This window comes from Brachypodium distachyon, chromosome 3 (assembly GCF_000005505.3).
Source record: "Brachypodium distachyon strain Bd21 chromosome 3, Brachypodium_distachyon_v3.0, whole genome shotgun sequence".
Taxonomy (NCBI): Eukaryota; Viridiplantae; Streptophyta; class Magnoliopsida; order Poales; family Poaceae; genus Brachypodium; species Brachypodium distachyon.
In genome coordinates, this window is record NC_016133.3 from 54826098 (window position 1) to 54847680 (window position 21583).

Genomic DNA, 21583 nt, shown 5'->3' on the forward strand with positions numbered 1-21583 from the left:
GGCAAGTTGGCAGGACTGAGAAATTCAGCAACGGTGTATCTCTGAAGTCTGAATTAGAGAGTTCATTGTGGAATCGGAGATGGACTCCTTATGATCCAGTCTTCCGATTCATATTGGTGACATACGGGTCTATGGCCTTACAACACTGGAGTACTTAATATGAATCATATTCACATGACATGATTAAACAGTTCACATTGAGAATGTTAATCAGTTGCTAGCTACTACAGTCTGCATTAGACAAGCTGCTTCTGATGACCACCATTACTTCAGTCATTTGTGACAAGTTACTTTGATCCTGACCTCAGACCTCTGTCAGCGTCACTGCTCTGAAATCTGCACAGGATTGTGAAGAGAAGAGCTGAGTATTTTTAATCAGTATATCTGAAGAGCTAACATATCTACCTGCCGAAAAGAACAGAAGACATCAAAGTCATGAAAGATGCTGCATTATAGCTGAAATAGTAAATACTTGGGTAACTGCTGATACCAAGTACTCCACCCGTCCCAAGTGTCGTGCGTATCTAGACAAAGTAAGGAGTAGGAATGTAGACTTCTGTGAGAAGTGTTGACTCGACAGTTGCTGCGGATCAGCTGAATTGATTTCGCTTAAAAGAACACAAGCTGAAATTATAGTCTAATAAACATTAGCAGTTTATCAGCAACAGTAACTTCAACCTAAGCTTCTGGGAGCTCACCAAACAGGTGTAGTGCCTTTTCTGAGTTTTTCAGAATATGATAAGTTTGAATCAAGAAACCTTTGCTGTTACTGAAGCACAAGTTACAGGCTTACATCAAGCAGGCAGTGATATACTTCAATTCAACAAATGCTAACTTCTAAAAGTTGCATACAACAAAAAGGGCTGTATGACTAACATGAAAAGAAAGTCTCCCCACTGTAAACGCATTCATTCCAGGAAGAAAAATACCTATGCAAGTGTGGCATAAACAGAAAGCTTTCTGTAGTTTTTGGCATCATCTCTTGTGATTGCCTTTTCCAGATCGAACATCCACCAGGATGGTCAGGCCGTGGCACGGGTGTTTCCTGCCTAACAAGCTTCATGTCATGCCCTATTGAAGGAACAAAGGGGAAATCCAATAAGATAACAGTATGTTTACCAAAATGCCAAAGATGATAAGACATGGCATTCCACAAACATTAGGTGCCACATAATGTCTACTCTAAATGCATTATTACCTGGCACAGAAACGGCATGTTGTGTACAACTTGGACGATGCTCTAACATTACATTCTCCTGAAGGATCATCTGTTGTGCATGAGAGAAAACAAGTCACAAACTGTATTGGGAGTATTGACAATTTGTTACTCTGTGTTTCAGGGAACAATGCCAAGCTCATGCTCTGCACTCAGCAGAAAAATTACCTCGGCCGATACAGTTAACTGAAGGGATTCAAGGTCGGGCCGAGATGACCCCGGAGGAAATCGAGGCCCTCGAGTGGTTGTACAAGGAACACCGGACAACACAAAAGGCTCATGATGCTGCCGTAGGTCATGGTTCGGAGGATCAAATGAATGTTGAGCACCTGAAATTTGATTCATAGGCAGCAAGGCAACCAGAGGGTTTGATGCTTCGATACTGTTCTGGTTAACTGTCGCAGGCATTTGTGGTGCTGCTGGAGGCTCAGGTGCTCCTACTGGTAAGTTCACTTGGGGCAGATACAAACCATTCCTCATGGACAACATCTGGAACACAAATTGAAATGCATAAGGCAATTTATATATAATGGTTTCCCGATACATTTGCATTTCCCCAGTCAGTAGAAACACAGAAATGGACATTAGAATAGATAGGGTAATATTTTGGCTCCTTGATAATAACAGGAATGCAAACTATATATTGAAGGGACTAGAGTGTCAACACAAATTATTCCTTGTTCAACCAATGATGCGACAGCCTAGCTAAATCCAGTACTACATTTTAGCACCACAAGTTCTGCCCAGTTTATCTTTTATTGCAATTGCATTAAACATAGACAACTACTCCTACATTCCTAAAAAATTAAAAGAAACGTGCAGCCTTTTTCGATATTCTTTTAACTACATTGACCAGCACATTACGACTTTTCTTAGGGAAGCACACTTTTTTCCCACTAGGTACCAGACATTCAAACTAGCAAGCAGTATGTAATGCAGCATAGACGATTTTTTTTGACAAATACAGTACAACGCAGCAAACATTTTGCTCACCTGCACTTGGAGCTGAAGCTGCTTGAGGTACTCAATGGCGTCGTCGAGCATGGAGGCTTTGTCCGTCTGCAAGCACGGAAAAACACTCCGATCAGCTTCCAGCCAGCCACAGGTGACACAGCAAAAATGGGACAAGAACCAATGGAGAAAACAACAGCTCAATGTTTCTTTTTGTGACCTTGCTGGAGTTGGGGACGAGGCTCTGCAGCGCCTTCATCTTCTCGTTGATCCTGCACCGCCGCCTCTGCACGCACCAACAAAATCGATCAATGTTACTCCCAAACGGAAGAGAAGAATAAGAAACAAAATGAAGGAATGGATGGGTTGGTTTGCGAGATCGAGAGCGGGGAACCTTCTCGGAGAGGTTGTGCACCTCGGCGGCACGGGCCCTCTTGCCGCGGGCCCGCGCCGGCCTGCCGGCCGGCTCCGACTCCGACGACCCCAACGCCTCCTGCAACCAAGCAAAGTTAACAGCCGATCGACCACTAGGAAACGGCAAGGGGATTATTGATCCCAGCCGAAGCGCACGCACCTCGCTGTCGCAGGGGGCGCCGGCGAGCCCTGCCATCGTCCCGAAGCCCTGGTGCTGCTGCTGCTGCTGATGGCGCATGATGAGATCAAAGCGCCCCTGATCCATTCCCCCGTCCATCATGGCGCCAACGCCGCGGAACAGAGGAAAGCAGAGAGAGAGAGAGAGCTTGCGATGACGAACCAAGGAGTCGAGAAGAGAAGAGAACTGGTGGGTCGCCGCCTGCAGCTGCAGCAGCTGCTCAGGAGCCCATACCCTGTGTTTTTTCCTTGGGACTTTGGGCCAAGGAAAGCTGCAGGCAGCAGCAGAGAGAGAGAGAGAGAGAGAGCTTTTCGGGGGCGTCTTTTCACGCGCGGTCGCCCGCCGCTGCCCGTTGTTGGGTTTCCCGTTTCCCTCTTCCTCGGCTCTCTCTCCGCGCGTCCCCGTCCAGTAGCAACATACTATGCTCGTCTCGTCTCGGGGAAGGGAAGGAAAAGGAAGGGCGCATTTATTCGCGGGTAGTTCGTTTGTTTGCTCGTCTGCGTACGGCGCATCGCATTTACGCTTGGGGGCCATCGGGCCATCAATGGAGTGGCGTGTTCCGCTCCGCTTTCAACGCTCAACAGTTTCGTCTTGTGACCTCCCGCTGCCGCTGCTGCCGCGGTGCACGAGCGGAGCTGCTAGCGAAGCTCTCGTCTCTGTCAGCCGTCAGCGCAAGTGCTGTGCTGATCGATCGTTCTTTGGTGGGGCCACCTTGACAGTGAGTAGCGTCAGCGAGGTCGGCTGCCTTCGCGGTAGTACTGTGGTTCTGTCAGGGACATGTTTGTGCTGGTAGTCATGTCTTATCACACGTTTTATGACTCCGGATTTCGAAACAGGCAGGAAATGCCGCTAAACGAATACCCTGACCTAGCTATCAGACATTGATAAAATTTGTCAAATTGCGCCCACGAGCCATCTAGACATCGATGAAATTTGACAAATTACGGCCACGAGCCAATCGTGTCTGTGATATGGGGCCTGTTTGGTGCTGACCTGACTAACATGCCTGACAAAATCTGATGCTTGGAAGTAGCCTGAAAATTTGCTAATCTGAGCCTGACCAGGCAGGAATAAAATTTAGTGTTTGGTTGGGACCTTGTGCCTGAGGAGAAACGTAAAGTGAATATTAAGCATTCAACATTGAGAAAGCGTAAAGTAAGGAAATACGCTTTGTTCAATCCCTTTCTCCTTCCTAGATTGGTTCCAATTCCACGATTCAACTCATAAAATTCATCGGAATCACCTCGTCCCATCCCGTTCTCTTTGTGAAAATAACAAGCACAACTCATCAATTGCAGCATCCGGAAATAACCATGAGCATACAAGAACAATCATGCGGACATGGATCCAGCGATTGCAAAACTCCAATTGGCCATGGGGCACCGCTCCACTTGCAATCTGCTGCAGCAACCCTGGCATCCAAGAAGAAATTCATACCTGCATGCATCTATACAAGCAGCGGTAGAGATTGCAGGCTGCAGCTACCATCGTGGTTGGAGGCGGCTGCTGCACGACATGGTTTTCGTTTGCAGCCACCGCAGCAAAGATAGAACTTAGAGGTGGTGGCAGGGGCTTGAAATCGTTGTTGTCACAGGACGAGACGAAGAAATCGCTTGGTTTTTTTGGTCTCCGGCGATGCAGATCCGACGGCGTCCGACGGCAAGGGCTCAGGCACGCTCGCTTGAGGCCCTGTTTGGTAGTAGAGTTTTTAGAGTGTTTTCTAGGATATAAACCACTCCAAATTGAAAAACACTACAAACCTCAAATGGTTGTTTGGTAGGAAGGGTTTGGAGGAAATTATCCCTAGTTTTCCAACAAAACACTCCATTTTTGTACCAAATTAAAACACTTCTCAAACTAGTGTTTTTTTTTAGAAAACACTAGTGTTTTGGGTTTTTAAGTGTTTTGGGTGAACACCCAAAACCCTCAAATACCAAAACACTAGTGACTAAAAAATACACTAACACCAAACAAGGCCTGAAAGGAGGCCAGACTCAGGCGCTCATTTTCGGTGGCTTGAGCTAGGAAGGTTTTCAGGCAAGTAATTAACAACTCACAGGCAGCTCTCAGGGATCCTCCGGCCAGGCATATCAAGTCCAGGGTGGCAACCAAACAGGCCCATACTCCGTGGTCCTACCACCCCTTTTTGAATTACTTATATCAGCAATATTGCTTTATTATTCCGATAAAGATCTTAGTGGACCTCTATTCATCTTCACTGAGTCTTCCTCTCAAGTTACCAAGAAATTGAATACCACAATTATCATGCACTCTGTCATTATGTCTTGATTGAACTGGTATATGTTTTGAGATAAAAAATAATATTATTTCATGCCAAGTTAAATGCAGAACGTTTGAAGGATTTATGCAATAAAAAATAACTTATGTAGCACCACATAAGCATTTGTTCGAAATATTTATGAAATGTTTGAAGGGTGCATTAGCAAATACCATGCACCCGTGACCCTCCGTCGTTGTACGACTATTTCAGATTTGCTACAACATCTTCAATGCCACAAAAGACTCAGTTGGTGGCGATGCTTCGTCACGTGTGCAGACTGCATCACTTGTTGATCTGGCTCAAATAAAAAAGAGGATTACAAATATGAATTATATAATCTAAGATAAAAATATACAGAGAATATAGCATTTTAAAAACTCCGTAGACCGTAGTATATTTCTTTGTCCGTAGCTATGCATATGTACTCTACTGGTATGTGATATTCCCCCGACAATGTGTGTTCAAGGCATCTCCAACAATAGGTACTAGTCCTATGTGGAGGAGAGAGAGCTGCAAAAAAATAGTACCAGTTGTAACAGCTTGTGCACGGGTACCAAGAATGAATAGAGAATGACATGTGGACCCACTAGAAGAAAGAAGGGAATAAAAAAGAGAAAGAGAAGAGAGAAAGCATGAGATGAAAATTACTACTTGGTACTAGATTACTATTGAAGATGCCCTCGTAGTTATACAATTCGCTGTACACAAACATAGTCAAAAGAAAGAAAAAAAATATCACCTGAGATTTCTTTTCCCGTTAAATTTCGTACCGTTTGCGATAATTTCATAGTAGTGTCAGCTTTGCCACGGGCGATCGCCACAAAGCTTCTGCTCCTCCAATTAAGTTAGCCAGGATACCGGCTACATGCATGCAATGCACGCACCCTGAGAACAAAAGCAACTCGATAACATAACTGTAAGTTCAGCAATCAGCACATTGTTGATCGCCATATACCAACGTTCAGAATTCTAGTACAAAAGAATTGACAACATCAACGCGATATTTATCTCTTAGTTTCTAGAAGGACAACACGATCGTTCAGTGCACAAGATTCCAAATAGAAAACCATTCTACACGTTAAGATAAAACAAATCTCAGCATGAACAATGGCTAATTAAAAAAATGTTTGCAAATAATGAAACAATCCGGTACTTAACAACATGATCATCTTTCCTTTTTGTTCCGGGGTGCAAATCAAATTTGGATTTTATTTGATGAAGGAACAATAAGGAGTGGCTAATGCTCTTCCACCTAAGTTCCATCTCTTCCTCCTCCTTCCTGGAGTTTGTGTCATGTATGACTTCACACTCACAGAGGTTGTATCCATATCATTAAGGCTCAAAAGGCATCGAGATGATGGAAACGGGTTCAGTGTCGCCCGATCCGGCTAAGGCGAGACTCCGACGAGCTCAAATTGGCAAAGTTGTTTTAACATGCTACGTACACAAGGCCATCATGTTGCAAATGTTGGTTTCTATCATGAATATTTTTAGGCCTTTTCTCTAACAGCTCGTTTGACATCCATCATTTCATTTCATTTGGTGGAAAAATGAAATAAAATCCAATTTTTGATATAATTTTATTTGGTTGCATTTGAATTTCAAGTTTAAAAATCATGTTTGTCTACCACATTGATTTGTAGAGTGAGAGACACTCCATAGAAATGATGACTTTTAGAGAGAAATTGTGGTTAGTTATAATGTGATTTCATGGGATTTGATACTTAATTCACGTGGCCAATTCCGTGCCAAACAAACAAGTTGGTTTCTAAAATGCAAAATAAATTTCAGAATTTTAGGTCCAAATGATGGATGACAAACGGGGGCCGCAAGTGTTTTGCTCCAATGAATGAAGATTTGTTACACACATATATATAATTTTTTGCTACATGATTATTGCTAAAATGTTGAAAGGTTTCTGAGTGTTTTTGAGGCACGTCAATGTTTCTCTATCGATAATTAGACAAACGAGATTCGGGGTACGTTTTAAGCAGATCAGATGGCTAGGAGCAGGTTTGTATCACCGGGGCGCGCCACTACTATTTTTGCCAAGTGTCCATTGATAACAGGGCGCCTAATAAACCCGTGGGAGATGAGCTCGTGCACCCGTCCCTGTTCGGTGCTCCTCCTTGTACGATGTCGCCGCATTATTTTTCTTTTACGGCGCCATTGTTCATGGGAACAAGACGACAAGGAGAGGCTCTAGCGAATGGCTCGACAGATCCCACCCACTACGGCGTGTCCGGAGTTTCCAATGAACTCCTCCCTCACGCTTCGATCCGTCCGTCCACCCGCCATGGAAGCCGCCCAATTTTTGGGTGTATAAATAGATGCAGCATGTTCTCCTTCCAACACTCCCCCGGTTGGCTAGGTTCTCTTCCTTTGATGAAGGAAGAAGAAGAAGAGGCTATAGCTAGCAAGTAGCTGATCGATCGAATTAACGAACGTCATGGGTTCCTTGCAGGGCGACGTGGCCACCTCGCCGTCTCTGTCCAGCACCGGCAGCAACGACGGGGGACGCGTCGGCGGCGGCGGCGGCGGCGACATTAACAACGGCGTCTACGACGGCGCCAGGATATACGCGTGCTTCACGCACGGCGGCTCCAACAGCCTCGAATGCTACGAGCCGGGGGCCAACACGTGGCGCAGGGTGGGGCCCATCCCGGGGGTCCCCGCTGGCCACGTCCTCAAGGGCTTCGCCGTCGTGGCCCTCGGCGACTCCGTCTTCCTCATCGGCGGCCGCCTCTGCCGCAGAGACCTCACGGGCGAGTCTCACCGCGACACGGACGTGGGCGTGCGTGCCGACGTGCTTCGCTACGACGCGCGCGGCGGCGAGTGGCGGGGCTGCGCGCCGCTGGGCGTCGCGCGGTTCGACTTCGCGTGCGCGGTGTGCCACGGCAGGATCTGCGTGGCCGGCGGGCTGACCTCGCTGTCCGGCGCACGTGGCACGGCGGCGGCCGAGGTGTACGACGCCGACCAGGGCCGCTGGACGCGGCTCCCGGACATGAGCACGCGGCGGTACAAGTGCGTGGGGGTGACGTGGCAGGGCGGGTTCCACGTGGTGGGCGGCTTCGCGGAGAGCACGAGCGCGGCCGCGGCCACGTCGGCGCTCGGCGGTGGCGACGTGTCGTCGTCCAGCGCGCTGGAGCGGAGCTCGGCGGAGGTGTTCAACTGCGGGCGTGGCGCGTGGGAGATCCTGCCTGGCATGTGGCAGCTGGACGTGCCGCCCAACCAGATCGTCGCCGTGGCGGGGCGGCTCTTCAGCTCCGGCGACTGCCTCAACAGCTGGAAGGGCCACGTGGAGGCCTACGACGGCCAGCTCAACATCTGGAGCGTCATGGACCACTCGGCCGTCGCCGACCTCTCGCTCCTCGCCAGCCTCCCGCCGTCCGCGCAGCAGCTCTACCTCACCATGGCCGTCGTCGGCACCCGGCTCTTCTTCCTCGCCGGGTACGAGGTGCCCTGCGACGACGACGAGGAGAGCTTCAGGACTCTGTCGCTGGTGCACAGCTTTGACACAAGCGCCGTGCCCGGGCTGGTGTCGGCGTGGAGCAGCTTCCAGCCCAAGATGGTGGATCAGGAGAACACCGTTGAGGACGGCAGCAAGGAGCTCTTCAGCCAGTGCTGCTCCGTGCAACTCTCCAGCTAATTTTACAGACTTGTCCAGTGCTGTACTGTACGCAGTCTGTATCATTGGTTTTAAATCACAGAGAGTTGCTACTTTTGCTGTTGTTGTGAATGCGTGTGAGTGTGACTGTACAAGTGTAACACAAGGCTATATATGGATAAAAAAAGAAGATATAATTTCTTTGTGGAATGAGCTGCATACATATGGTGTGATTTGTGAATGCGTGTGAGTATGACTTTACGAGTGTAACACGATGCTATATTGATAAAAAGAGAAAGGTATAATTTCTTTGTGGAACGGACTGTATACTACATATGGAGTGACAATTTAGATATTTTTATATCAAGGCAAGACAAGCATCTAGACAATGAGAAGAACTGTAGGCACAGTATAGAGGCAAGAACTTGCAGACAGTACATCAGCGATCATTTAGTCCATTGGTCAAGGGTTCAGACAATATTGTCAGGCTCAACGAATGGTGCTGAGCACTTGCTGACTGATCTAATGGATGCTGTCACCCCGATGAAAAATGGAACGATAAAACCCATCAACCTAGCTAGTATACATCTGTACAGATGCAAATGCCAGCTTTCTTGGATCACATGCCGCAACTTGTTTATGAGCAGACAAGCTATCACGCTACATGCTGCACTACTTTGGGGGTGAAACTAATACGACTAATTCTGCCATCCAAAAGGAGTTGAGTTACCTGTACATAGATATCAGACGGTAAGAAGACATAACAAAGCTTTGATCAGAGGGTAGGATAAAGCAAGAATTCTTCGTGAACTCACTCTTGCATGCTACGACCAACATCAGGCTATCTGACTGTAAGGGTCTGTGTTGCTTGCATCACAATGTTGAGGAGTTCCAACTTGCATCAACAGCTTCTAAAATTCTATGATGAAGCAATGCTCCAGAGCAAGCTATTATGCCTCTATCCAAACCCTCCAAGTAAACGCCCCTGGAGAAGTCCAACGGGCAACCTCCAGCATCCGTGATCACTCCACCAGCCTCTTGAATGATGACTACCCCTGCAGCATGATCCCATATCTTCTCCTTGTATCCAGCTCTAGCGAATTTCATGAAGATTTCTGCATCACCTCGAGCTATTGCAGCATATTTCACCATGCTGTACACACGCAGAGGTTGCTTTCTGAAGAAACAAGCAAATATGTATCAATAAACAGTGCACCCGAAAGCTAAAAGTTCCAATTCACCTGCTACTGAAGATGACACGGAACAATAGTAAAATGCTTCATTCCACTAGCAATGCAAACAAGTGGTAAAAAAAGAAAGTAAACCAGTAGCATATTCTGGAATACCAGAGACCAACAAGCAGATACCAGATATAAATCAGTGAAATGATTTCTGCTCTAGTGAATAATATCATCATGGTTAGGAGTACTGCATAGACAATGAAATTAAGAACTGACCTTAAGCCTACACTATGAGCAAGTCCTGCAGTGAAGGAATGGCTTGAGTTGGCTTTTTCAACAGGTTCGCAGAATGTGGCTGAAACTGGATCACTGACGGATGATACTTGAATCTCCCTTGAGTTATGCCAGTTAAGCATACCAAAGTCATGAACCAATGGTTGCATCCAAGCTTGACCACATCCTTTGTGAGCATACATCACACAACCCTTGTTCCAGGATCCTGATGCAGGGGGAGCAACCTTAGACATCAACCTGTAGTATCGTTGGTGATAGTTGAGCCATTCCTTCTTCATTGGATAATTTGGGCATCCAAGAACACCAAGCACGACTTCTCCGTCTTCAATTAAGGCAAGAGCAATAGCATATTGGTCCCCACGCACAAAACCAAGTGTGCCATCCACAGGATCAAGCACCCAAAATCTTCCTTTCGGACCTCCGGCAGAGCTACACTTTCGTATAGCTTGAAGAACATCAGAAGCTCTGAGGTCTTTCTCTGGGGATCTCAGCCCATACTTTGGAGCTTCAACCAGGCAACCATTGACAGCCGCGACAACAGACTCAAGCAAAGCCGTGCCATCGCTGCTAGATAGCGTCTGATCATCTTCCTCTGCTACAATCGACACACTTTCATCACGAAAGAAATCTGAGAGTAACCAGCTTACTATCGCTTGCACGCCCCAATCTGGCATAAGGAACATGGGTAAATTTATTAGGTGTATTGACCACAAAGACTTATCATACCTAACTGTTAGTCAAACTTTCTCCTATACTCAGTGGGGTAATGAACTAATGATTAGACCCAATTTGTGGCATCATAGTTGAATATGAGCTATTCCTGGTACAGTATGTTGAAACCTAGAACAAGTACTACATTTCATTGTGAGAATACAGCTAGAATTGCATCAGCAGTCCACTATTAGTATTGTAACAGGCCAACCAGTATTAGTGCAAACACTTAATCTCCTTCGTCAAATGGCAAATAAAAAACCCGATAGTACACAGGGTCGCAATTTGGTCAACAGCACTATTTTAATTAAGCAGCATTCTATTTAAGCATGGAGACTCAACCAACATATTTTCGCAGTACACGACTAATAATATTTGTTTTCCTAATAGGGCATAGTTGCAGTTTGACTTAACTAGTTGCTAATTGTGTTTGAGATGCGCAATGATAACTACTAGTAAGAGCGACTGCACGAACCGGCGACGGTGACCGGAGAGCGGTCGAGCTTGGAGTGCACGCCGCCGGAGTTGGAACCGGAGCCGGCGGGGTTGGCGAGGAGGAGCGAGTCCTGCACGCGCTGGCACAGCGTGCAGGCCACCTGCACGACACGCACCGCGGCCTCCATCTCCTTGGCGTAATCCCTTCGGCCCCCTCCTCCGAGTCCGCCGCCGCGGCAATCCCAGAGCAACTCGTGCTGCGTCCCGACCCGGAGGCGGCTGCTCGCGCCCAGAGACGGCGGCGGTGGCGCCGACGGCGGGGCGCAGTGGGCGCGGCGGCGGCGCCCGCGCACCCGTCCGCGCCAGTCCGACGGCGGGAAGCCTCGTGCGGCGGGGCTTGAGGACGCGGCCGTCCAGGCGGAGAGGCGGATGCTGCCCATGGCGATAGAATCCGAACCCTACCCTCGGCGCGGCGCTCTCTCTTCTTCAGCTGCCTCGATCGATCCGATATATACTATGCGGAATCTGGCCGTTCCGAGATGCTTCTCCCCCCACCTCCCGTTAGCCGCCGCCCGCGATTGCTGAGCAACGCAGCCCCGAGCCGATGCCGTGGGTTGTGACGAACTCCATGCCATCCTCTGCTTTCCCCTGTTCCCACCACTACCCAGCACCAGCATTTGTGTAATCCAATTTTGTGAATCAATTTATTTTTTCTGCGTATACCTAAGTAATTAAGGAAATTGCATTTGCATTGCGGATCCTATAACTTGGCAATGACATAGTCGTTACTCCAACAAGTTGCAAATAAAAGAAACACATACTTAAATTTGGCACCGCCAATTATTTTTGGTCCACATTGCACTTGAGATCTATTTTTCGATTCGTAGGCTACTGAGCTGGACAACGGCGTCTCTTTTTCAGATATTCGCCATATGATTTTTCGCACTAACCTTCGTGACTCTTCTACCCCTCGCACCTAGTTCCTCACCCCTTCTCGCGCGCAAGTCATGTGCGGAGTCGATGCATCGCCACCAAAGTTCCAATCTGTTCGACTCCCCTCTCTCTCTCTCTCTCTCTCTCTCTCTCTCTCTCTTCCTTGTCCATGTGGAAGACGATCAACGAGGTGGAGGCAGGGAGAATAAGGCGGTGGTATGCCCACGCGCAATTACACCTCCGATGGAACCAAGGCGGCAAGAATGTGGTGTTGCTCAGATGCAACTTATTTGGCTTGCACGAAATTAGGTACATGAACTCAATTTTAAATTTCTCTCTAAAAGACAACATTTCTTTGGATCTTCTCTCATTCTACAAATCACGTGACATATAAACATGATTTTTAAATTCAGAATTTAGATTCAACCTAATGAAATCCAATTAAACTTTTGATTTATTTCTACCAAATGAAATGAAATAAGGGTTGACAAACAAGCTGTAACAAGTCGTTTGACTTCCATCATGTGGGATCGTTGATCCAAGACTTCATTGGAGATTCCAAGAACTAACTTGTTTGGCTGGCAGCCTTGCACAGAAATAGATGCCTTGACTTAACCTAAAATCCGATGGAATCACAACTATACACCTAAATTCTATTAGGAGTACATTATTTTTTTATGTACCACTCATCCAACAAATCCATGTGAGAGACATATTATGACTTTGGAATCTGAATTTAAATTCAACCAATGAAATCCCACAAAAAATTGGATTTCATTTCATTTAGATAAAAATGGAAATTATTTTGCATTATTTACAATATATTACAACGTTGACAAATGAGCCGTAGAAAAGTATACCATGGAAATTACAATACCATGATTTACTTCTCTTTTTTTTTTTGCATCTTTGGCGCTACTTTTCCAGAGACAGGGTAAACCCATTTTGTAATATTTCAGTGACAAAGTGGAACAAGAAGAGATGCCTGCATGAGCAAATTGCCGTTAGGACTTCAGTGCTTTGTGAAACATCTTGTACTAGTTCAGTTGTTATGTGCCGTCACATGCTATTCATTTTTTGAAAAGAGAGGTTTGGTCCTGCTTTATGTCGTAACATCATTAGCCAAAGAGTGGTTGGTCCAATGACCGAATCTAGACATCTAGTAGAGCAATGCCATGTTGTTACAGCACGTTCTAAGTATACTCAATTAGCAATATTTTGATTTTGATTTTAACAAAACCAGAGGATTTTCCCCCGGTTTCAAATTTGATTTAAACAAAATCCAGAGGATTCTCCTCTAATTTCGTGGGCCGGATCCAATCGGAGCATCCAATTCTGCCGGACCAGGGCCTGTATCGGCCCGGCCCACATACGAGTAGTAGTCAGCAGAGCCGTAGCACAGTGGCCTGCCGCCTGGAGAAGCGGAGTCACCGAGAGGGGCAAGCAATCGAGCTGCGCAAGCGGACGCGAGGAGTGAGCAAGCGAAGGAGATCGATCGATCGATGAGGGCGGTGGTGATCGCGAGCCCCGGCGGGCCGGAGGCCCTGGAGGTTCGCGAGGTGGAGGACCTCCTGGCGCCGGGAGAAGGCGAGGTGCTCGTCGAGGTGGCCGCCGCCGGCGTCAATCGCGCCGACACGGTCCAGCGGCAGGGCCGGTACCCGCCGCCGCCCGGCGCGTCGCCTTACCCGGGGCTCGAGTGCTCCGGCACCATCCTCGCCCTCGGGGCCAACGTCCCCGCGCGGTGGGCCGTCGGCGACCAGGTGAGGGTTACCCTCCTCTCCCCCCTCTGTCATGCGTGTCCCTGTAGTGACTGCTTGCTTGCTGCTGCCGTGATGCTTAGTTTTGTGCGCGTCTGCTGTGTCCTTCCTTGGTTGCAGGTGTGCGCGCTGCTTACGGGCGGCGGGTATGCGGAGAAGGTGGTGGTGCCGGCGGGGCAGCTGCTCCCGGTGCCGGAGGGGGTGTCGCTGACGGACGCGGCTGGCTTGCCCGAGGTGGCCTGCACCGTCTGGTCGACCGTATTCATGACAAGCCATCTCTCCTCTGGCGAATCGTTCCTTGTAAGAATTCTCTTGCTAATTTGTTGTGGTATATGATTGCAAACGGCACGGCAATTCACTGTGGATTTGCTTCTTATGGGAATGGGATTGTCTGTAAAAAAAAATCTGCACCTGCTTGACTCTGGAGTCCCATTGTCTCGTGGATGAAGCAGTCTCCGCCATCAGCATATATGATTTCTAACTTCTAAGAGCTGACCATTTGATCGAGATATATTTTGCCGCAATAAATCAGCATGTCTCCACTAATTGAAAAGTAGCAAAGTAAATGCCTAAATGGTGCTTATTCGAATGAACTATGAAATACTTTAGCAGATAATTATGCACAAAACGAGATGCACAATTGGTGTTGTGAGCATTGGATTGGAGATTTGGAGGTGGATTTTCCTGTCTGTATTTATTTTTTAGACGGAAAGGCATTTCTACCCCTCTTTATATATAAAGCCCCAACGGCACCAGAGTTATTCCAATTGGTGTTATCACAACATTTCTGCCTGTCACTATCTATTCCTGATGATTGCCTATCTCTATGCAGATCCATGGTGGATCAAGTGGAATTGGTACATTTGCTATACAGATCGCAAAGCACCTTGGAATTAAGGTTTTTGTTACTGCAGGTTTGTTAGTTGTAACAGAAATGTAAACAAATATGATAAGATGTTTCTAAAATCGTGCAAGTAACTCTGTTATCTTATTTTAGGAAGCGAAGAAAAACTAGTTGCTTGCAAAGGTTTGGGTGCTGATGTATGCATAAACTACAAATCTGAAGATTTTGAAGCACGTATTAAAGAAGAAACCAATGGAAAGGGTATGCCCTGCTCTCTTTTGTTGCTTGATATTGCGATGTAAAAAGGTTGTTGCCTTTTTACAATTCATTGTCATATACTCCTATGTTCTAACTGTAACATGAAAATACCTCTACCAGGTGTTGATGTCATTCTAGACAATATCGGTGGATCTTATCTCCAGCGTAATCTGAACATCTTAGCTGTTGATGGTAGACTTTTCATTATTGGTTTAATGGGAGGTGCTGTTACTGAAGTGAATCTGCAGGCAATTTTTGCCCGAAGGTTGACCGTACAAGGTTGTCCTCATCTATAGGATTTCTCTGATTCTTGTTATTTCATTTTCTATTACAATTTTATGTTGATATTTGCTTGTTTCCTTTATGAGGTTGTACGCTTCCTAAACACCATCACCGATTTAGCACCTGGTTTAATTTCTATGACTATGTGCAGCTGCTGGACTGCGAAACAGAAGCCTTGACAATAAAGCTCAGATTGTCAGCGAAGTGGAGAAAAATGTATGGCCAGCCATTTTGTTGGGCAAGGTGAAGCCGGTGGTTTACAAGACCTTTCCTCTATCCGAAGCAGCTGAAGCTCACAAGTTGATGGAATCAAGCTCTCACATTGGCAAGATACTGCTCGTTCCATAATTTGGTATGGTGAATCATGTGTGCCCACTCACTTGGAGCCGCTGTAAACACAGTGATCTATGTATCTGCATGTCTTTTCATGTTGTAGACTGGTTACTGAAGCGCTAATGAACTTGGTTACATGTTTTGAAATTTTCAGCGGAACTTGGAAGTCGTGCATGTTTTCATCTAATGGGTGTTTTGGGTAATAATAATTTATTGGGTGAAGCCCCAGCATATGGCGTGGTGTTCTTGATGACAATGTCGTTAGACATTTACTAGATCCTACTAGTAAGCAAGAAATGATGATGATGATTCATAATCTTTTAACCATAATCACTTGAGGCATTTGAATGAGTTGTTAGAGCATTGGATATATTCTTGGCCAACTATGTACGGAAACACCCGTAGAATTTCAGTGAAACTGATAAGAAACAAGACGAGCACAAAGTAGTGGGGAAAATGCTTGGAGACAAGAAAGGCATCTATTTGATTCGCTCACAAGAGAACCAAACAAAACGTTGATTTCCCTCCCACCTGCCAAGGGTGGGGCGGGGTGTGTGGTTCCCGGTTGCTTCCAGTGTATGCGGGTTGGTCAATGCCCCGTGTCGGCTCAGGCACGGCAGGCGGTTTAGATTGGGCCAAAACTAGAGAGATAATGGACCAAATGTATAGGTTCGGCCAAAATTTAAAGAGAGGATGGACCAAATATAGAAAAACTAAAGAAAGGACCCGGCTATGGCATGGCACAGGCCGGCTCTTGGCCCAATTAACTATGTGCCAGGCCCAGCCTAAGTCAGGCCTAGTCCGCCGGGCTTTTGGGCTTTTCATTGGGCCCCGACCCGTTGTCCAGCTATATTCCAATAGCGTAGGTGGGTTGGCTGTGAGTTTAGCTCAGCGGCCACCGATGGCACGGAGATTTTTTGAGACCGTGGGTGTTCTCCATAGCTTCCAACGAGGTAGAGGAGTGCATCTCTTTTTCATTTGAGACAGACGGAGTTAAGTGCCAATGGGGTAGTCGTTACTTTTGTTTTTCGGTTGAAGAATGCAACGCAATCTAGAATATTTGAAATATAGTTTCACTCTAAATCTCAGCTAGCTGATTTGTAATTCAACAACATTTGTTTTTGTAGATGTAAATCTGTTTTTCTGCACGAATCTTGATTCTCTTGCACGTGTGGGCTATATGTTACTAAAGCATATTGTTATCGGGCTTCTGTGTTTTTGGACTGCAAGCAAATGTGCCGGTTGGCCTTCTTAACTGTGCTCTGCTGCAGTATGTTTTCTTTCCACCGGCCCGTGCGATGAGAGAAGAGGCATATATTCGACATTTGGAGAGCCCGATAGAGAGGACGAAGAGAAGCAGAACTTTGCGGTCTTCGGTGCGGAAGTGTAGTCGGTTTTTCGTTGAAGACACTCATGTTAAAGCGCAAGTCTAGCTTCAAAGCAGCCAACTCACTCACGTAAAACTAGAGTGTTGTGATTTTGGGCGACTAATCCGCTCACGTTAAGCCACAACTTAAACCGCACAAAGTATTTAGAAATAGCAAGATCTAGCCAGGAGAATTGTATAAACAAAATGCTACTTCATTGATTCATGAATACTACTATGCACATTTCTTTAGGTGGCTGTCCTATCTTAACTCACACCTCGCTCTCACCGGTGTTCTCACACCCGCAAGACATGAGGCAAGGTCCTCTATTATACATGACAATTGGATTTTTGACATGTATCAAAACTTTAGCTATTGATATCAAATGTCCTAAGCTTCTACACATTTCCGCATATAAATATACATATGTTATTTTTTTTACTTTTATTTATTTCCTATTTTCTAATACTCTAGAGCTTATATACACTTCCACCTTATATATCTAAGTATTAAAAGGTTTAGCACTTTTATTTATTTCCTATTCTAGAGTATTCCAAAACCTTCTACACACTTCCACCTAAATACCTTTCTTCTTGTATTATTTAAAAGGAGTGTCTAATTGCCTAATTAAGAGTAAATAAAAAAGACCAACAATCTACTACATCTTATCTTAGCTGTTGGTGTAGATGCATGCATAGCCTTCCGTGGGCTAAGTCTATATGACTTTGTACATTGATATGTAAGGGTTATGAGGCGAGGGTTGGTGCCTGTATTAGGAACATGTGTTTTTATAAATAAATGAAGTCACTCGAAAATTCTTTATAATTTGTATTGAATTCAAACTAATATGTCATCGATTTATCATACAACAACTATAATTTTTTTTGATAGTTCTGACATACCAAAGTTTAATTTTCTTGTCCCAACTGAATCACAAGTATTATGGAAATTGAAAAGTTTGAATTCAATGGAGGTGCAGTTCTCGGTATGGAAGGGTTACGAGATGAGGGTCTGTGACTGTACCAAGGATATGTGTTTTCATAAATACATGAAATCGCTAGAAAAACTCTTTATAGTTTGTATTAAACATAGACCAATTGGTGACGGAATTACCGGTCTATACGACAAGATTGTTCTTGAATTATTTTCCATCGTATTTCTGTTGCTTTTGTTGTCCGTCTTCTTTGTATTACGCTTATTTTTTAACGCCTACTTTGAAGCCAATAAACCGAAGGTATGCACAAAACCAAATCCACCATTATAAAATTAACTCTAACAAAATTGATCAAATATGTGCCATGGATTAATCCTGAATGTGCTAAAGAGCAATATAGTAAGAACTGAACTCACATGGGATCATCAAATTAATTGGGAAATCCTACGTTTTTGAGACATTTTATCTCCACGTCTTCTTCCTACTGTTATTTCTTGACCATGAACTACGTGGATAAATAGATTACGTAAAAATATTAAGAGTTCGAATATGCACGTTTCCACTTTTATGTGATGTAATTAAGCTAAGATGTGAACAGAGAGTAAGAAATAATTCATTCAGAACGAAGAAAAACTAGCTGTTTGCAAAAGTTTGGGTGCGGATGTATGCATAAACTAAGACCGAAGACTTCGAAGCATGTATTAAAGAAAAAATCAATGGAAAGGGTATGCATATGCTGCTCCCCTCTTTTATGCAGACAAAAATCTGTTGGATTTAGCAAGTTAGACCTGTCAATTTTATATACACCGCAACTGTAATATGAGAATGACTTTGCGAGAATGATTCTGCCATGTGTCGATGTTATTCTGGACAATATCGGTGGATCCTATCTCCAGCGCAATCTGAACAGCTTAGCCGTTGATGGCAGACTTTTCGTTATCGGTTTCATGAGAGGCACTGTTGCTCAAGTGAACTTGCAGGCTATGCTTGGCCAAAGATTGACCATACAAGGTTTGCATTGATTCATAGAAGAATTTTTCTGATTCTCGCTATTCTATTTCTTACTACAAATATTATATCAACGTTTGGAGTTTGCTTTATGCAATTGTATGACACTTGATTGAATTTCTATGACTATATTTGTGCAGCTGCTGGACTGCGGAGCAGAAGCCTTGCTAACAAAACTCAGATCGTCGCCAAGGTGGAGAAACATATGTGGCCTGCTGTCCTGTCGGGGAAGGTGAAGCCAGTGGTTTACAAGATGTTCTCTCTATCTGAAGCAGCTGAAGCTCACAAATTGATGGAGTCAAGTTCCCACATTTGCAAAATACTACTTATTCCATGATTTGTTACGGTGTTTCAATAGCGTATACTCTTGGTCCGCTTTCATCAGACTTTGGAGTGAACTGTGTATATTGGCATATTCTGTTTATCTTGTAAGTTGGCTCTTAAGATGAAAAAGTGGGTATGTATCTTAAAAAATCGCCAGTTACAATTATGGCTGGAACTTCAAAGTCATGTTCTTTCATCCAATGTGTCATTTGGGTACGACCTGCTTCAGATGAAGCTTCTGATATAGTGTTATTGATGATGATGTTAGTAGATATATACTCGTAGATCAGATCCTACTATAAGCAGAATTAACATCAAACGATGATGACAATGACACATAATCTTTTAGCTATGATTGCTTCAGGTATTTGAATAAGTTGCTGGAGCACTGAATATTCGCTTGGCCAACCCCAGACAGAAACTTAAAGCACTCCAGATTTCACAGTAACAGATTAAGGGATAAGATCAGCACAAAATACTAAAGGGGAAAAAAGCTGTGGATTTTGCTTCAGAAGAAAGGACCTCTATTTGATGCCCACACAACAGAATAAAACAAACAGTGATTACAAAATACTAAAGGGGGGAAAAGCTATGGATTTTGCTTCAGAAGAAAGGACCTCTATTTGATGCCCAGACAACAGAATGAAACAAACAATGATCACATCAATAGATGGATTAGCAGGTTCAACGAAGACATTCTACATCAAAGGAATTGGATACGAACACGTAAAGCTACCAACACCTGCAGTTTGTATTGCTAATTTGCTACTCATGAGTGACCACATCAAATATTGTGTCAGTGTGAAGTTCATTAACAACAGTGAAAACATAACATCTTCTAGTACAGTCAATTTCTACTATTTCATAGTTCCTCATCCTCAATTTATATGATAAATGGAGCCAAAGCTGAGGGCTAATCTGCTAAAGAAGCCCGAGACTCGAGTTTTGCCCTTATTCCCGAGTAATCTTCACTGGAACAGTGCAGTTGCATTGCAGCTTCATGTATTCAATCTGCTTCTTCAACATCTCATTATCCTGCAGCGATGAAAACGAGAGTAGTAAGCAAGGCATGAACAGAGTGAAGCGTAAGCTCAGTGCTCAGATGATACAGGAGGCACAGAACTAAGATTGTGATACAACAAGGAAATGCACTGGAGTTTGCCCAAAAATTACCTTCCGCAACGAGTCAAATCTGTTGGTTGAAGAGGACAGTGAGGCCTTAACCTATTAACAAAGTTACTCGCATGAGAAATTGCAGATTCAAATTCTGGGAGCATGACAGTGTACATGCGCATAGCTGAAGAAGGAACAGACCTTTACAAGTTCATCCTGCAGCTGCCTGTTTTTGCCGAATTCAGTGTCGTATTTCATTCTCCATTCAGCAGATTCATCCATTGCCTCCAGATTGGCGTGTTCAAATTGCCTCCTGTAAAGATCGTCCCAGCAAAATAAGAAACACCAAGATGCTTAGCCATGCCTGTGCCGAATCATCAAAATAAATGGATGGAGCTTGACAGGGATCGCTTAAATTTTCACTACAAACAAACAGCCGATATGGAACAACCAACATTGCGCTATATGAACCAGGCATTAGATTAACACATGGCAGTCAAATCTTGCTGACAAGCATGCACTTCAGACGGCAACAGGGAATGGGCTCCAGTTAATTCTCAAAGCATCTAGACTGATTCACACAAATGAAAATGGTAGAACTCGGCGGAAATGGATGGCCACTAAGATTCGCTTCTTGGAAACAAACCATTGTACAGAAGCAAGCGCCTGGAATTTGAGGAGAATCTCTCTTCCTAGCCATGATCCACCCGTCAAACAGGATATCCAGAGACTACCTACAAGTTACAACTAGAACTAGAAGCACTCGGGATTCTTCAGTGGAAGGGAGGGAGGTTGGGAGGGGAGGGGGGAGGGCGAACCAACCGGAGCTCCTCGCGGTCGTCGGCGGTGAAGGAGGGGTCATCGGACTGGCGCGCCCAGATGCGGAAGTAGACGGCGGTGCCCATCAGCAGCGCCACCGCGAAGGCCACCACCAGCGCCTGTCTCTCCTGCCTCCGCCCTACTCCTCGTCCCCCCACCATCGATCCTCCTCCGCTTCCGTCTTCCTCCTTCCCCTCTCCCAGTCTCTGCTCGCCCTTTGAGCCCCTCTCTTCGTCTTCGGGCAACTTCCTGTGTACTCGCGGGACCCACTTGTCGGCCCCAAAAGCCCACCCAGTTGCAAGGCGTTCAGCCCTATATCGCATCTGGACTTCGTGTCCACTGG

At 45.4% G+C, this 21583-nt stretch overlaps 5 protein-coding genes and 1 pseudogene across 7 annotated transcripts; 3 read left to right on the plus strand and 3 right to left on the minus strand.

Annotated features, from left to right (window-relative positions):
* Positions 1–16: 16 nt before the first annotated feature.
* LOC100834520 (transcription factor SPATULA) lies at positions 17–3201 on the minus strand. Of its 3 annotated transcripts, none has more exons than XM_010237636.3 (8): positions 2742–3196; positions 2562–2660; positions 2388–2453; positions 2210–2275; positions 1385–1705; positions 1199–1268; positions 930–1071; positions 17–336 (listed from the first exon to the last, which is right to left on the minus strand). In XM_010237636.3, the coding sequence occupies exons 1-8, from the start codon at positions 2859–2861 to the stop codon at positions 288–290; spliced, it is 933 nt and encodes a 310-aa protein (XP_010235938.1). In that variant the 5' UTR covers positions 2862–3196; the 3' UTR covers positions 17–287. The 3 variants fall into 3 exon arrangements, with proteins under 3 accessions (XP_010235938.1, XP_024317269.1, XP_024317270.1); XM_024461501.1 differs by lacking the exon at positions 17–336 and adding an exon at positions 343–524 and having other exon boundaries at positions 2742–3201; XM_024461502.1 differs by lacking the exon at positions 17–336 and having other exon boundaries at positions 695–1071; positions 2742–3199.
* A 3856-nt stretch (positions 3202–7057) lies between these two features.
* LOC100842860 lies at positions 7058–8852 on the plus strand. The gene has a single exon (XM_003570298.3). It carries the CDS (start codon positions 7490–7492, stop codon positions 8687–8689), a length of 1200 nt encoding a protein of 399 aa, XP_003570346.1. The 5' UTR covers positions 7058–7489; the 3' UTR covers positions 8690–8852.
* Positions 8853–9029: 177 nt separating this feature from the next.
* LOC100845394 (PAP-specific phosphatase HAL2-like) lies at positions 9030–11938 on the minus strand. The gene is made up of 4 exons (XM_010237637.3): positions 11309–11938; positions 10105–10789; positions 9463–9824; positions 9030–9377 (listed from the first exon to the last, which is right to left on the minus strand). The coding sequence occupies exons 1-3, from the start codon at positions 11706–11708 to the stop codon at positions 9521–9523; spliced, it is 1389 nt and encodes a 462-aa protein (XP_010235939.1). The 5' UTR covers positions 11709–11938; the 3' UTR covers positions 9030–9377; positions 9463–9520.
* Positions 11939–13603: 1665 nt separating this feature from the next.
* On the plus strand, positions 13604–15906 carry LOC100843165 (quinone oxidoreductase PIG3). Its single transcript, XM_003570299.4, has 6 exons — positions 13604–13961; positions 14079–14258; positions 14791–14872; positions 14956–15063; positions 15181–15339; positions 15494–15906. The coding sequence occupies exons 1-6, from the start codon at positions 13704–13706 to the stop codon at positions 15688–15690; spliced, it is 984 nt and encodes a 327-aa protein (XP_003570347.1). The 5' UTR covers positions 13604–13703; the 3' UTR covers positions 15691–15906.
* A 2103-nt stretch (positions 15907–18009) lies between these two features.
* On the plus strand, positions 18010–19321 carry LOC100834820 (annotated as a pseudogene).
* Positions 19322–19951: 630 nt separating this feature from the next.
* Positions 19952–21571, minus strand: LOC100845696. Its single transcript, XM_003570308.4, has 4 exons — positions 21244–21571; positions 20623–20734; positions 20482–20532; positions 19952–20343 (listed from the first exon to the last, which is right to left on the minus strand). The coding sequence occupies exons 1-4, from the start codon at positions 21561–21563 to the stop codon at positions 20260–20262; spliced, it is 567 nt and encodes a 188-aa protein (XP_003570356.2). The 5' UTR covers positions 21564–21571; the 3' UTR covers positions 19952–20259.
* Between the last annotated feature and the right edge of the window lie 12 nt (positions 21572–21583).